This window comes from Phocoena phocoena, chromosome 10 (assembly GCF_963924675.1).
Source record: "Phocoena phocoena chromosome 10, mPhoPho1.1, whole genome shotgun sequence".
NCBI lineage: Eukaryota > Metazoa > Chordata > Mammalia > Artiodactyla > Phocoenidae > Phocoena > Phocoena phocoena.
The window spans coordinates 47,807,162-47,823,743 of record NC_089228.1 but is presented as its reverse complement, the minus strand read 5'-3'; the positions used below and the strand labels follow the sequence as shown (position 1 = coordinate 47,823,743).

The 16,582-nt window shown below is 39.9% G+C and overlaps 1 protein-coding gene across 1 annotated transcript in view; it reads right to left on the bottom strand.

Moving 5' to 3' along the window:
* Positions 1–960: 960 nt before the first annotated feature.
* KIF15 (kinesin family member 15) overlaps positions 961–16,582 on the bottom strand; it is a 74,369-nt gene continuing 58,747 nt past the window's right edge. Inside the window, exons 25-35 of the mRNA XM_065885384.1 lie at positions 16,150–16,254; positions 15,214–15,336; positions 13,270–13,416; positions 12,257–12,358; positions 11,797–11,961; positions 10,156–10,265; positions 7,274–7,343; positions 6,199–6,236; positions 2,243–2,408; positions 1,873–2,004; positions 961–1,541 (exon numbers count right to left, since the gene is read on the bottom strand). Of these exons, the coding sequence (XP_065741456.1) occupies positions 1,491–1,541; positions 1,873–2,004; positions 2,243–2,408; positions 6,199–6,236; positions 7,274–7,343; positions 10,156–10,265; positions 11,797–11,961; positions 12,257–12,358; positions 13,270–13,416; positions 15,214–15,336; positions 16,150–16,254 (1,209 nt within the window). The 3' untranslated portion in view covers positions 961–1,490. The remainder of the gene's footprint in view (positions 1,542–1,872; positions 2,005–2,242; positions 2,409–6,198; positions 6,237–7,273; positions 7,344–10,155; positions 10,266–11,796; positions 11,962–12,256; positions 12,359–13,269; positions 13,417–15,213; positions 15,337–16,149; positions 16,255–16,582) is intronic.

The following is a 16,582-nucleotide window of genomic DNA, read 5'->3' as shown; positions in this document are numbered from 1 at the left end:
CACGCAGGCTCTAGTTGAGGTGCGTGAGCTCAGTAGTTGTGGTGCACGGGCTTAGTTGCCCCGCGGCACATGGGATCTTAGTTCCCTGACCAGGGATCGAACCCAGGTCCCCTGCATTGTAAGGCGGATTCTTTACCACTGGACCACCAGGGAAGTACCATCTTCCTTTTAAAAATGGTTTGCTGGACTTCTCTGGTGGTGCAGTGGTTAAGAATCTGCCTGAAAATGCAGGGGACATGGGTTCGAGCCCTGGTCTGGGAAGATCCCACATGCTGCGGAGCAACTAAGCCCGTGTGCCACAACTACTGAGCCTGCGCTCTAGAGCCCACAAGCCACAACTACTGAGCCCATGAGCCACAATTACTGAAGCCCATGCACCTAGAGCCTGTGCTCCGTAACAAGAGAAGCCACCACGATGAGAAGCCCATGCACCACGATGAAGAGTAACCCCCGCTCGCCGCAACTAGAGAAAGCCTGCACGCAGCAACAAAGACCCAACACAGCCAAAAATAAATAAATACGTAAATAAATAAATTAATTTAAAAAATGCTTTGCTGAGGGACTTCCCTGACTGTCCAGTAGTTAGGACTTGGCTCTTTCACTGTGGTGGCCTGGGTCGGGGAACTAAGATCCCAGAAGACACACGGTACGGCCAAAACAAAACAAAAAAACCCCACAAACACGGTGTCAGTAGATTGGCTGCACGAGGGTGAATGGACCCAAGTTTGGTTTGGTAACACAATGCCCATCGAATAGTAAGTAAATAAAATGTGGCGTGTCCATACAACGGAACATTACTCTCAATAAGAAAGAATGAAGCGCTGATACACAGAAGTTCCTTGAGGACAGGGTTTCTGTTTGCCTTGTTCACTGATGACCAGTGCCTGGCATATAATAGTTGCTCAATAAGCATATGGTGAATGAACAATATAAATCACCTTATTAAACAATTTATTTTTAAAAGATTTTATTACATTTTGAAAAATGGCCATATTAACAGTCATAAAAATGGCCCATGAGAACACTTCAAGTAGGAATACAAAAATAATCTATATTAACAAGTTTGCTATTCATGCATACTGCACCATCACTAACCTCACTGTAAGTTTTGGAACCTGCATATTGTTGGAGCTTCTGATGCAAGACTCAAAGGAGATTATGGCAGTACTGAAGGAAAAAAATAATCTGGCTGACATCCACTGTAAAACTGCAGCTACAGGCTTTTATTTTAAAAAGACAAAAGGTTTTCTCAATATTTACAGCTTTGAAACGGTAACCTCTAACTGCAGGCTGCGGGCTGCCACAGGTGTGCACAGGTGCAGAGAGTTCATAAGAAACTTGAGTCAGCCCCCCCAACCCCCACATACACAGGTAATAGTCGTGGCTCTTAATTCAGCTCTGCTAAGTGTGCAAGGAGAGGTCTTACTTCTATAAGAGGGAAAGAAGTCTCCAAACAAGGTAGGTAGTTGATCGGGATCCTTATGATTCATTCATTTCTTCTCTTTTAAAAATAAATTTTCAGCACGCAACTTTTCTGACTCCTGGTCAGTAATTTTTAAGAAAAGGAAAAGAAAAAAAATCAAGGCTCTAATTCTTGCAGGAAGAGTTATTCTTGGCATTCATTAAGTTTAAATTTCAAACTAGGACTATAATTTTCCGTTTGTAAACTACTTTAACAGTAAACAAGAATCTCATGTGTATGATAACTGACTGAATTATGCTTACAATAGCAATGGCTGAATTTTTTTTTTTTTAATTCAGGAGGTTCCCTGAAGAAAGCAGTTAAGTGAGTCAATAGTTAAATTAAATTTTAACTAAATCATCATTTAAAAACCAGAATGAGTTTATTCGGCACAATTTTCAGGAGTTTACCTCAGCAAGCCTGACGTTTTCCTTCTTCAGCCGCACGACGTACTGGATCTTCTGATGTAGGTTTTGGTGACCTACCAACTTCCCATTTTCCTCGGCGAGACACTCCACCTGCTTCCTTAACATTTCCATCTCCTGCAGGTAAATCAATCCAGGGAAGGGAAAATGAGCTGCTTTTAATTTTTATTTTACAATAACATTATGTCGTGCCTTCCAAGAGCACAGGGAGGGAGAGACAGAGCCCAGGTTCCCAGCTTTCGTGGCCACACATCTTTGCGTGCAGAGGAGCAACTGTAAACCACGGGATGCCCAATCGCAGCCCGGAGACTTATGCTGATCGGCTCTGTTAATAAAAACCAACACACAAATGCACCTGGCACGTTCTCTCCTTTTCTTCATACAATTCTTCCAGCTTTGATCTTAGTTGTTCCTTTTCTTGGAACGCTTTAGACTCCAACATTCTAACTCGTTCAACTTCCTCAGTCATTGTAACGTAGTCGGTCTCTTTGTTCTGAAGGGCACTCTGGAGCTGCTCTAGGCTGTAACAGTAACTATCACGTTATGGTCTCCCAAAGGCACGTAATTATAAAACAGTACTCAAATCAGACACTTGTCACCCAAGCCCAGAATTTTTATTTGAAAGTATCACTAATATCCAGCCCTCCCCTTTCTGACAGCACAGGAAGACAGCAAGAGCTGCAGATACACTTTTTTATGGTTGTTTTACCCAAAACTTTCATTTTGGAAAGTTCCACAAACCGTTTTTTACACAACAGAAATTTAGAATGGAAACTTTTAGATCTAGCCCTCAGAGCAAACTGTTACTTAAGCATTATTACAGTCTGCATGGTTTATTCAGTGCCCCATATCTTAGAGTAATCATTTCTGGTTTCAAAAACTGGTTCTCAGATGGTGGGACACTAGTCATTTCTTCAAGGATGTGCTATTTAGAATTTATACACTTTATGCAACTATCAATTGAAAATAAACATTAAAAAGAAGGGTTACCCATGGATGAACCTAGAAATTGTCATACTGAATAAAGTTAAGTCAGACAGAGAAAGACAAATATCGTATGGTATCATTTATATGCAGAATCTAAAAAAAATGATACAAATGAACTTATTTACAAAACAGAAACAGACTCATAGACTTAGATTATGAATTTATGGTTACCAGGGGGAAAGGGAGGTGGGGAGGGATAGTTAGGGAGTTTGGGATTGACATGTATACACTGCTATATTTAAAAAAGTGTTGGATAACCAACAAGGACCTACTGTATAGCACAGGGAACTCTGCTCAATATTATGTAACAACCTAAATGGGAAAAGAATTTGAAAAAGAATAGATACATGTATATGTATAACTTAATCACTTTGCTGTACACCTGAAACCAAGACAACATTGTTAATCAGTTATACGCCAATATAAAATGTTAAAAAAAAGAATAGTGTTCAAAAGGAAAAAAAAAAAAAGAAGGGTTACCAAACAATTATATAGAATTTCACAAAACAAACTGAATCCTATAAGCTTCCCAAAGAAACAAATGCTTTTTATTTATTTTACAATGCATATGGAATAGAAAGCTGATGATTTAAGTGATGTAATACACAGAATTAAAAATACCACTTAAGGCCAACAATTTCTTTGGTGGTGTTTTCAGACTACATTCTGTGGCACCTCAGGAGGACAGTGTGGGAGTGAGGGCACTGATGTTCTCCCAATTCATCTGGAGCTGTTCTGCTTTTGTCTTATGTGTTTTGCTTTCGTTTCATGAAAAGGCTTTGTGGCATGGCAGACACCGCAGCTGCCTACCCGACAGCTAATCCCTTGCTTTTTATAAAAACTCAGTTTATTCAGAGGACAAGAAAGGGAGAGGAGAAGCACACCCAGTTCCCAAAGATTAGTAAATAATAACTGGTCTGAGCTAAAACCATGGTTATCTCTACCCCACTGCCAGATACTGGTTTTCTCAGGTTGCCCTGCAGGCATGCTAATTCTGGATAAGGAGACACGATGAATCTTGAGGGTTTCTGGGAGTTTTTTTCCCTGAAAAAAGAAAGTCCTTTTGAACCCACAACACTGTAAGCTGTGATCCTGTTTATGTTGTTTGGAGCTGCAGCAGCCATCTTGTAGTCAATAGGTCACAAGCAAGAGTACCAAAAGCAGAAGAATGGGAAGGGGCTGGGTCAATGCAGCTCCAAACCTCTTGTTATGTGAAATTAAACATCTGCCTACACCACTGTTGGCTTGGTATTCAGTTCTTTGTAGCTTTTTAAAAGCACTGTCACATACACGTGGATAACGCAATGTTTAAAACTGTTGCTGTAGGCTGGGACTGATAAAACCATGTGTGCCATTTTCTGGAGGTTGCTTCACTTGCCACTGTGTGGGCTCCTGTAGTCCCAGGGACACTGTAGCACTGTTTACTAGATCATGAAATAAATTATGTATCAGCTTAGATAGCTTTTATTCTTTTTGCTAGAAGGTCTCAAATGGTTATTATCTATACTTCTACAAACTATACAGGTGGATTCTCATAGATCCTGTAAGTGATCCAGATTTCTGTCCTAGCCCACAGCTAACTGGCAAGGAGCCAGTCCCCATACTGCTCAAATGCAGATGAAAGTGTTGAACAAAGTTCTGTTCCACACCTATACTCTATTAAGTATATGATTCTATGATGCAAATGACTCAATAACTGAGTAACAAATCTTTCACAAGTTGGGTGGTCTTTGTCAGCTGATCATTAAAAAGACTTTTTTTTTTTTTTTTTGGCCATACCATGCGGCATGTGGGATCTTAGTTCCCTGACCAGGGATTGAACCCATGTCCCCTGCAGTGGAAGCACAGAGTCTTAACCACTGGACCACCAGGGAAGTCCCTAAAAAGAATTTTTGATGACATCACTATGTAACTTCTGGCATATTAACCTGGATAGAGTTCAAATAATTGGAGGACAACATTCTAACAAAACTCCTTCCATTGTTATTTACTTAGTATGTGAATAAGATTTCTCAGCCTTTATATCTATAAAGACAAAAAAGTAGGAACAGAATTGATTGTGAATATTGTATGATTCCAGAATTAAGTGAAACAGAATGAGCTAATTAAAGAAAAAGCATTAAGATAAAATGCATTGAGAGATGCATTTCCAATAAAATTTTACTTGTATAATAATTATTCATAAAAATTTACAATAAATTCAGGATACTTTAATAATTGTAATGAAAACTCAATCCAGAAAAAATATAACACTTAGAGCCATATGAATATAATAAATTTTTACAAATTACTTGTAATTTGCATACATATTTTCATTGCTGAGTTATGATAGGGCAGTCAACAAAAAATTTTCCAAACAATATATTAAATTAGGATATAATTCTGCATGGGTATAGAATGGAAACTTAATTTCAAAGGAAAAAGGAACAGTGTAAAATTTTAGACTTACAAATTTCTTCAAGTATTTTTTAAATGGGTAGAAAGTACCAAATCAGTTGGATAACTTTTGAAAGAACACCACAAAAGCTTTATTTCTAAATGTCACTATTTTCAGTATGTCAAAACTTCTATCCTTTGCAATAATTTAAACTTACAATGAAAAATTTTAGACATAGTCAACTCCAAAAATGTACAAGAGGGTATATGGTGTTTCAAAATTCTTTTAGGAGGTAAAACAAGTGAAAATGTTTGAGAATCACTGTTCCTGATCAGATCTATTCTATTCAGAGAGTAAAATATCTTTCTAACGTTTTATCACTTTGTTAATACCAACCAGTTTACTTATTTTGAACTTTATAGAAAATACAGTGTATCCTGTTTATCAAAGAATGAGGCAGTTTATAAGATTACATAAATTAAAATATAAGAAGTATATGAATAAAATAAAATCATGTCCATAGAAAACATATAAAGAGACATAAGGTCAAGACCAGAAGAATTCATAGTATTGATCTATGGGTCTGAGAGGGCCTCAAGGTTTTAAATCAGAGGAAACCAGAAGTGAGAAGGAAACGTGGTCGGTTATATAGTTCTCGTTGTACATGAGGAGAAAACCCATCAATTCCCCCAGGGAAGCTAAGGTTTTCCTAGCACTTATTTCTTTAAGTTTTTTTTTGGAATGGCTTCATGTGAGGAACCCCTTTAGCAAGTGGTATTTAAGAAAAGAATTTTGTAAATATCTATTATGTTCACATACTACTGCAGAAAGGAAAGAATTTACTTACCTTGTGGATATTATAAGCATTTCTTCCTTTAGAGGAATACTGGTTGGTGTTAATAAAGAAATGATCAACAAGAACTTGAATTACAAAAGAGTGTACTTACTCTGCTTTCATTTTTAGCATTTCTTCAACCAATTTATTCTATAAGAAGATTAAAGAAAGAGAAAGAAAAAATGACTTAAGTTCTTAACATTGCTAAACAAAAGACTGAAAGTAATCAGTCCGCTCTCCCTAATGGTAATAAAACCAATTAAAGCAAATTCCTTTACAATACATGCATCTCAATGTTCACAATGGCACTATTTACAACAGCCAAGACATGGAAGCAACCTAAATGTCTATGAACAGAGGAATGGATAAAGAAGATGTGGTACATATGGACAATGGAGTATTACTCAGCCATAAAAAAGAATGAAATAATGCCATTTGCAGCAACATGGATGGACCTAGAGATTATCATGTTAAGTAAGTCAGAGAAATATCATATAGTATCACTTATAGGTAGAATCTAAAAATAGATACAAATGAGCTTATTTACGAAACAGAAACAGACTCACAGACATAGAAAACAAACTTACAGTTACCAAAGGGGAAAGGGGGAGAGAGGGATAAATTTGGAGTTTGGGATTAGCAGATACAAACTACTATACATAAAGCAGATAAACAACAAGGTCCTACTGTATAGTACAGGGAACTATATTCAATATCCTATAATAAAACATAATGGAAAAGAATATGAAAGAGAATACACATATAGGTATAACAATCATTTTGCTGTACATCAGAAACTAACACAATATTGTAAATCAACTATACCTCAACTAAAAAAAAAAAAAGGGACATCCTTTTCCACAATCCCAGCTACACACACATAAAGGGGGTACCTATTTACAACCGTTCATGTATTGTGCCCTTTAAAGCCTCAAATAGGCACTCGATACTTGCTTCTAAATGGAGAATTCTGTGTGAGCAGTAGGCTTACCGTCTAGGCATGAAGACTAATTCACTCTTAATTCTCAGCTATAGCTAAATACTGATGGTAAATATCAAACTTAACAGGAATACAAAAAAGACAAAATTTCAATAATAAAATGGTTTCTAAAATATATAACCATAAATGCTAACTATAAAAGCATTTTTCACACAAGAAAAAAACTATTATGTAAAAAAAATCATACTTTAGCAAGTCTTTCTTTGATTTCTTCTTGTTCATTCTTCAGCTGCTGCGTGTCTGAATGATTCTGTTCACTGCGTTAGATTAGGAAGGGAGGATGGGAAAAGTGTCAAATATATTCAAGTATCGATTTTGTATCTATTACATGCAGCAACGCCAAGATGTGCAAAGAAGAGCTAATTCTATGGTGATTAGGTCAAGTTAGCACAGTCAATAAGCGTGATCAACACATGAGGATGAAATAAGGTACCTCCCCAGCATTCGGGATTCCTTCCATACAAAAGTGAGATGAGCAAAGCTGGGAAATCTAATGACAGGGTTTGGTTGAGAATAAAGTATTAACTTAGAGCGGTATCATCTGAAGATCGTATGTGAACAAAATGGGGCTGAAAGGACAGTCCAGGTACCTGGCATGAATGTGACTGGCTGGGTCGTGATGGTGGGGAAACACAGGACACACATGGGGGCGGTGAGGGCCCCTCACACTTGGCCTGTCCCATGGAGCCTCTGATGCCCCCTCTTTGCTTTAGATTTCAGGTCTGGGACTGCTGTAGCCTTTTTTATTTATTATTTTTGGCCACGATACGCGGCGTGCGGAATCTTAGTTCCCCAACCAGGGTTCAAACCCGTGCCCCCGGTCACCAGGGAATTCCCTGCATTGGATATCATAGTCAGCTGGAGATTCTCTGATGCCACTCGGGCTTCCCAGACATGCTGACACCAAGAAGGGGATTCTCTGAGCACCAGACATAAATCCCGTCATGGAAAAGAAACACTCCTCTGTACAAAGAAAATTACATTCTGGACTATACATCAGTATCATGTGAATTTGATTAATGTGAGGCCATCTCTGTGAGCCTGACCAGGTTGGATAATAAATTGAGTTTCTGTGGGCAGCCCCTGGATCAGGAGACACCCCCCTAGGAGAACCTGCCTGAAGGCTTCTGGCTTCTCTAGAAATCTCTCTCTCACTGGTGAGTAAAGGATCATTCCTTGAAGGAAAACAGAAGCTACATTAGTTTCTTCCACTTAATGAATCTGACAGCCTAGATAAAAATGGTAGTGAGGAAAACACCCCAAAACATTAGGGCAGATGTGTTTTCTGTTGTCTAATATGGGGGGGTGGGTAACTTTTTCTGTCAAGAACCAGACATAGGTTTTGGGAGCCATAAGGTCTCCGGCACAGCTATGCAACTGGGCTGCTGTAATGCAAAGGCAGCCACTGTGATATTTATATGAAAGAACCGGACTGCTCCAATGAAACTTCAGTTACCAAACAGGCTGACCCCTGGGCTATAATTTTCTTCTATTCTAATTCATGAAGAAGGTTCTGTATGGCTCCTCACAAATGGGACATAAGGCTATGAAATAAAGTATTTTAAATTGTGGTTTTATACATGATCTGGTAACGTTCTAAGTTCCACGCTCAAACTAACTCTTGATAAAAGGTACAATGCTTTTCTTTAATATGCCTGGACATGGGGGTGGAGCATATGGAAACTAGGTGAGCAGACTGTGGACTACCTGCATCAAAATCACCCAGAAGGGGAAGTGAAATCCCTACAAGAGGATGCTTAATAAAATGAGCACCTCCTATGCTCACTAAAACTTGAAAAGAACCATTTAGGGGAATTCCCTGGCAGTCCAGTTGTTAGGAACTGAGCTTTCACTGCCGAGCGCTGGAGTTCAGTCCTTGGTCAGGGAACTAAGATCCCCCTACACCCCGCCACCCAGCAAAGAAACATTTAGGAATAGGTTGTTAGCACAGCCACCATCACCAACCTCAAATATCCATTGTCTCACTTAGGTTTGGACAGTGCACGTCAGGGCTGCTTCTGGACAGGGATGGGGAGCAGCGGGAGTGGGAAGCGCCTGTTAAGATCTTCTGACAACAGCAGCAGAGGCAGACACCCCTAACCTGGGATGCCGAATTCACAAAGGGCTTCCATCCCCAATACAGACCCCCTTTGACAAACCTCAACTTCCTGCGTAGTCTCATAGACCACCCTCATCTCCATCCCTCACTCAGGGGTGGGATCATAAATCTACCGTGTCTACTTAACAGCCACCATTTGTTGAGTGGCTCCCCTCTCCTAAGCACTGTAACGAGCACTTTACACATGTTGTCTTTGGTCTTTAAAACACCTTGTATAAGAGGTGTCATCTCCCTCACTTTATTGCTAAGGAAACTGAGGCACTAAGAGGTTTAAAGATGTGTCCAAAGTCACACAACTTTCAAGTGTCAGAGACACGATATAACCTGGGTGCGGTTGCCCTTGACAAGACGCTGTGCTGTTATCAGATACAACTAGAAGACTGAGTTGAGGCCAAAACACACACCACACACACACACACACACACACACACACACACACACACACACAAACACACACACACACACAAACATCCACACCCACACCCACACACCCCCCACACCCACACAGAGACCTAACAGAACGCCCCCCTGTACAGCTTCTCCTAGGAACGTGCCCTTCCCCAGAAGCCAAGAAGCAAAACCAAGAAAATTCTCCCTTTTTCTGCTGGCAGAACCTTGAGCCTTGTCTTGTTGACATATTTGCTCCAGCCTCACCCCTTTCAAATACAAGTAGACAGTTTGGTTCAAGTATTTCACGTGTTTGAAATTCATCTCAATAGCTCTATAGCAATACAAAAGTAAACAGAGTGGGCAAGATGGTGATGACCTTATTTTCCCTCTCTGGTAAAACAACCCCCTCATCAGACCTGATTGAGAAGCAACACCTGGAGCGGCTCCTGGATCAGCAAGAAACATCACACACGCTGTGAAACCTATGCTGACCTCATTCACTCAACTATCCCCAGGCAGGCCAAGATTTAGCTCACAGACTGCTCGAGGCTCTTTCTCACCTGTTGTCCTTTTGTCTTTTAATATCATCCAGCTGACCTTGCAGGAGCCAGTTCTTCTCTCTCAACTGCTCGGCTTCCAGGCGTAGGTTTTCCATTTCACACAACTGCTCCTAATAACATCAAACCAGGTCTTTTCAGAAAACACCTTACAGTAGGCATTATTTTGCTCCCCAGGCCGTGATGAGACAGGTATTCCTCTTTTAAGCTCCCTCCACACACTGAACACTGCTCTGGGTATCACTGGAGAAAAAGTAGACTATGAGAAGCTCTCAGGGGCTCCGAATGTGATTAATTTTCATACCCCCATTGTCTTAAACATAGTCTCTTATCAGTATCACATAATTTGGACTTCCCTGGCAGTCCAGCGGTTAAGACTCTGCACTTCCACTGCAGGGCGCACGGGTTCGATCCCTGGTTGGGGAACTAGGATCCCATATGCCAGGCGGCACGGCCAAAAAAAACCCCAAACAAACCTTAATTCATTAAAATTCCTTTATGAGAAAAGATGAACAAAAGCATCTACTACTTTGGTAAATGTTCTATTTGATTCTATTTAATAGATTCTAATTTTTAAAAATTGATGTGCCACAGCCTCAAAATACTTAATTGGATTCTGACTTGAAAATCATGAGCATAACCACCCAGAGGAAATAAATACTCGTCTGCAAGGAGTGAACGTTTTGATTTACTTCTGCTTATCTATTGTTTGATTTCTTTTAACCTGATCCAATTTCTTCTAAGTACCAAGATCATGCCACATTCCTGAGATAGCAGCATACTGAGAGCCGCCCTGAACAAAAAAGCCAGGAATGATCCCCTCTATGAGAAACAAAGTTTAAGAGTGATACTGTCTTCCTACACAGTAGGCTAATTTTGTTCCTAAACAAAAACTCACTGCAGAGCCATGAGGTCACAGACTATCTTCTATGGGGCATCGCATCCTCCCTACACACCCTTCTGCGCCCACACTACACCTACTCAGGCATTTCTCCACGCACTTCCCACCCCTAACACCACCCTAAATATACTCTCCCACACACAAAAACCATACCCCCCAAGTACGGGGCGAAAAACACTAGAAGGAAGTTTAAAGAAATGGCAAACAAGAGAAACAGACAAAAGCAAATCTCTCTGACATATAAAGAATGCTTGTACCTAATTAAGAAAAAGTCCAACCACAGAAAAATGGGTGAAGGATATAGTTCATAGACACAAAAAACCAAAAGATGCTCAATCTGACTCCTAATAAGAAAAATACAAATTTAAAAATACAATGAGATAACATGCTTCGGCTATTAAACTGGCAAAAATCTAAAAGTTGGACAGCACTGTCATGAGAGTAGTTAGTGCAGCCTGTATGATATGACACCATAGCATGAAAAACAAATGGGGCAGGGAGACAATGCTTACGCGCCTGGTTATAGGTGCTGCTGAAAAGTTCTCAGAAGATAAATAAGAAACTAGCTACACCTGAAGCCTACAGGGACAGCAAACTAGGCAGCTTGGAGTCAGGGGTGAGAGGAAGACTTTTCTCCATCTACCCTGGAGTTCTGTCCCTTTTGAATTTTGGATCCTCAGTCACCATGAAAGATACTGCTTATTTTGAAACATTAAATTCATTGAAATAAATTACCCAGTCACCTTTATTCTGAGGATTTCAGCATTCTTGACTTCTCTGTCTTCATTTAGCTTTGTTATAAGGTGTTGCAAAGAAATCTTGGAGGCTCTCCCATCTTCTATCTCTTGTTCTTGCGTTTCCAGGAATTTCGCCAAATGTGTTTGAAATTGTGGTGGTGTTTTAGGGCTCTAAAATAAAATCAAATTTCATCCAAATACCTGATTAAGTGGTTATAAAGATTTCATTGTAAATACACTTGCCAAGCACGTAGAAAATACACAGGCTACATATATAGCTCGCTATTCTAATTCTTGTCCAAGTAAAACAAATAAAACACTGCTACCTTTTTATCAAAAAAAGCAGAAAAGCTGTTAGTGAAAATCTGTTTCTGTAAAGACAAAGCTAGTCTTAGCAATTTCCAACTTGCATCGCTCACAAAACTGCTTATTCCTCCTGAAATGCACTCTTTCTTATGAAAAGTACCTGGGGATACTTGGCGGCAGAATCCATCACATGCTCTAGTTGCCTCATTTTGAAGTTATATTCATTCTTCTTCTGTTCTACTTCCTCTTTCTTTTGGTTTAGCTGGGAAAATTGAACAGATATAAGATTACAAGTTAGAAAATAATACAGGTACGTGGTCCAATTAGAACAGACAATCCTCCCAAGGCATGCAGAAATGGACTTCTTCCATTATTTTTTCAGGGCTTGATTGATAATTTGACATTTCTCTCACAAATTTATTTACACTTTAAAAGAAACTTCTTTTTTAAGCTTCACAAGTAATCAAAGGGTCATTTGAGGAAAGTTACAAAATATATTATAAAACTACACTAGCCAAAAGAGAGGACAAAAGTCAGCTATGGGACTTCCCTCGTGGCGCAGTGGTTAAGAATCCGCCTGCCAACGCAGGGGACACGGGTTCAAGCCCTGGTCCAGGAAGATCCCACGTGCCACGGAGCAACTAAGCCTGTGCACCACAACTACTGAGGCTGCACTCTAGAGCCTGCAAGCCACAACTATTGAGCCCGCATGCCCTAGAGCCCATGTGCCGCAACTACTGTGCCCACGTGCTTCAACTACTGAAGCCCAAGCGCTTAGAGCCTGTGCTCCGCAACGAAGAGTAGCCCCCACTCGCTGCAACTAGAGAAGCCCATGAGCAGCAACGAAGACCCAACGCAGCCAAAGATAAAAATTAAAATTAAAAAAAAAAAACAAAGTCAGGCATAACTTTTGCCACAGTGGTTAGAACTTGCTGGCACGTGTCAAGGGCAGAGGGTGGGCAGGAGGACAGCCACCAAGTCCGAACATACAGAAGCAACCAGGTTGTTAAGAGTCGACAGCGCTGCTGCCCCACTACCTACTCACCCTGCTAGCCCACCTTTCTGAATGTAGAGAATTAGCCGAGGCAGGGACCTCATGAGCTCAACCGCCACACAGTCGTGCTCCCCCAACCCCCAAAGCCCATCCTGAGCGACGATCACCCTGCATCTCACCTCATGCTGAAGCTCCTGGATGAGGGCGTCCTTCCTGGTCAGCTCCTCCTGGGCCGACTGCAGAAGCCCCGAGTGCTTTTTCGAGGCCTCGGTGAGCATGTTCAGCTGCTCAGTGGCGTGAGCCAGGTCCTCACAGAGCATGTCCCTCTGTTAGGGGACAATCCCCCCAGGGGAAGACTCTCTTTAATTGTGGTGCTCCAATATTGATTTGAAAATCATTACTATGTATGATTTTTAAAACGTTAAGAAAGTTTTAAGTGAGAATCTTTTTTTTTTTTTGCTTGTATGCTAATCCATTCCAAGACAAACCAAACAGTTAATACTTAAGTCATGAGGTCCAGAGACAAGTACTACAGTAAATTCATATAAGTATCCCAGTCTGCTCCCCTCTCCCCTCAACCCCAGGTAACCTCTTACAGCTGATCTCTCCTTCCTTGGGAGGACTCCAGGCATGGGTCTCTAGTTTACCTGTTGTCTCACCAATAAGTTCTAGTCCATTATACACGGGAAGGTAAACAGTTGTAAAGATGAGTACCCCTCAGCTAATTGGGGAGGGGCTGGCCAGTTCACCAGACTGTGATACAGTGTCATAGGCCATCAAATTTTCAGGGGAGTAGCTTGATGGGAAGTGGCAGAGAGAATTAGAAGTCCTATAGGTTGCATACATAATTCCTATGTACACAGTGTATGTAATCTCTACCAAATTAGAGCAGAATCTATTCCCCCTAACTTTCCAAATGTGCATGTATATGTGCACAGATATACATAATAGTGTACATTACATTAAACATACAGTATTATATATGTCATAGATACAGTATGTGTATTGCACACATGTACCTGATAGATCACAAACATCTCCACATATACTTACTCTTTTATTATATCATTTTCATTGAGTGGGCTCTATTTCATCTTATGGATGCACCACCATTTAACCCTTCACTAAATATTTCAGTTGATTTGAATTTTTCACTATTATATGCATCTAATTCTCATATCTAGATTATTGTTGGGTTGCTCAAAAAGCCAACCACCTCAAGTCAGTCACACCCAACTGTTCCCCTTTATGAGGATGCTCCACAAACATTCACAGGTGCCAGGCTTCCCTCCCTAGCAAAGTCTTATACTAATACTATCTTCTCTGGGAAGCTCTTTGGAATTCTCCAGGCATAACTGCTCCTCTCCCTCCCTTTTCTGTGCTCCCAAGTCATTTGTTACATCATAATACATCTACCTCTTAAGCTAGATTGCATGCCTCAAGGTAAGTAACTGTGTTTCAATCATTCTTCCATTCCCAAATGACAAACAGGTACAGGTTGTATGGCAGGTGGGTTCAATAAATATTTGTTGAATTTGTTTCATGGATAGCAAGAAAACTATTTCTAAAGCAGCTTCAGAGCAGTATACACAGTGGGTTACCATCTGTGTGAAAAAAGGAAAACTCAAGGTATATAGGATTAGCTAAAAATATCTCTGGAAGGATATACAAGAGGGAATGTATATTGCTTTATATATTTTGAATTTTGAACCACACGACAGTACTGCTTAATTTTTTAAAAGATACATTTACATCAACAACAAGATAATTAAAACTTATTTTAGCTAAAACACAAGAAGCAATTTTGTGGTTAACCAGCCCTTTCTTTGCTCCCTGCTGCTACCACTGCATCCAAGTAAATGCAGTTTCCACTCTGCTTCCTTTTCAGAAGAGGGTGAGTTACAGGAACTTAGCATGGTGTTAGCACAAATGAATGAAAATAAATCAATTAAACAAAATATAACAATCTTAGTATTATCTATCAATTGCCTAACTACCTTAGGGAAAGTGGCTCAAATTATGATTTACTCCTTTTTAAAAGTCTTCTATTTATTCACTAATAACACACAGAAACATACTGACAAGTAATAAACCAAAAAGGGTGATGATGTGTTAACATCTACCTCTATGTCCTCGGAGAGTATTCTCAGTCTAAGGGATTCTTTCAGATCCAGAATGTCCACTTCCTGTCTCTTAATCAATGCTTTGCTCTCTTCTTTGTCAACCAAAGCAGAATTATATTTGCCCTACAGAAAAGAAAATGATGATACAAGATCTGTCTGCTTTATTATCAGTTTATTTTTAGATTATAATAACTGAAGAATGAGTCTGAGTTCCAAGGTGATGACCAGATCAACACAAATAAATTCAATAACCACTTGTTGAATGAAGGAGTGGAAGAGTTAATGGATGAATGGCAAGAAGAAGTGGAAAAGTCCCACAGGTATCAGTGAAAAAACATCTGGTTTTGTCATCTTTATCAGAAATCAGTGGAGTGCAGCAAGCTCCCTTTGGAGCACAGGAGTGAGGAACATTAACAAAAGACTACCTTGACCCAAGGGATGGAGGAAGCATTCACCATTTATATGCAGGAAGAGTAAGTAGTTACTTTAGGAAATGATAAAGTCCAATAATGGGGAAACAAACTCACTTTCTAAATCACTGATGTCTGAACTTAACTAAAATGTGCTATTTTTTTTCTTGAAGCAATTAAGGAACACCACATTCCCTTAACCATCAGAGGCAACAGCCAGTCTGTTTCTGATCTGATTTGGATCAGCAATTCCCAAATGTGCACAGAGAGCACTGTTCCCAGGTCAGTGAGACCTGAAAAATGCTGCAGCCAACTCTGCCTTCCCGAGATGCACACAGCACACACGTCAGCATATTAAAGGCCCTGCAGGTTCTGCAGATACCCAAGCCTGCTGAGCTTTCACTACTACATATTTTCAAACGTGGGTGACCACAGAACCCTTTTTTCTGTGGGGCATTGGTTAACCACGAGTCTGTGAACTGTGCCTCGTGCTCAAATTTCGTATCTTGTTGGCGAAAGAACTTACATTGATGTCCTTCAGTTCTTGCCTCAGGGTGTCTATGGTTTCTGTTTTCTCAGAGACTGAGGTTCTTAGCTCCTGGATCTGGCTCATGAGGTCAGCTACAACTTCCTGACAAGGACAGAAACAATATCTTCATACCCAATGACAGCAAGGAGATCTTTTTTTAATGATAAATCATTTATCTTTCCAAATGACAATAGAAGTCAATTTTATTTTAGCAAAATACCATGTGTCACATTACATTATTAATGTTACCAATTTATATTTTATTGGTTTTCTAATATTTTAGTTAATCATTTGCTTTGGTTTCATGAATGAATAAGAGCTAGACATATAAGGAATGTACACCTAATTTTATGTTCAGACATACATAGTAATGTTTATTATTCTAGTTAAAGCCAACACCAGGGATTTGAGAATTTGTATCGTGGCACTC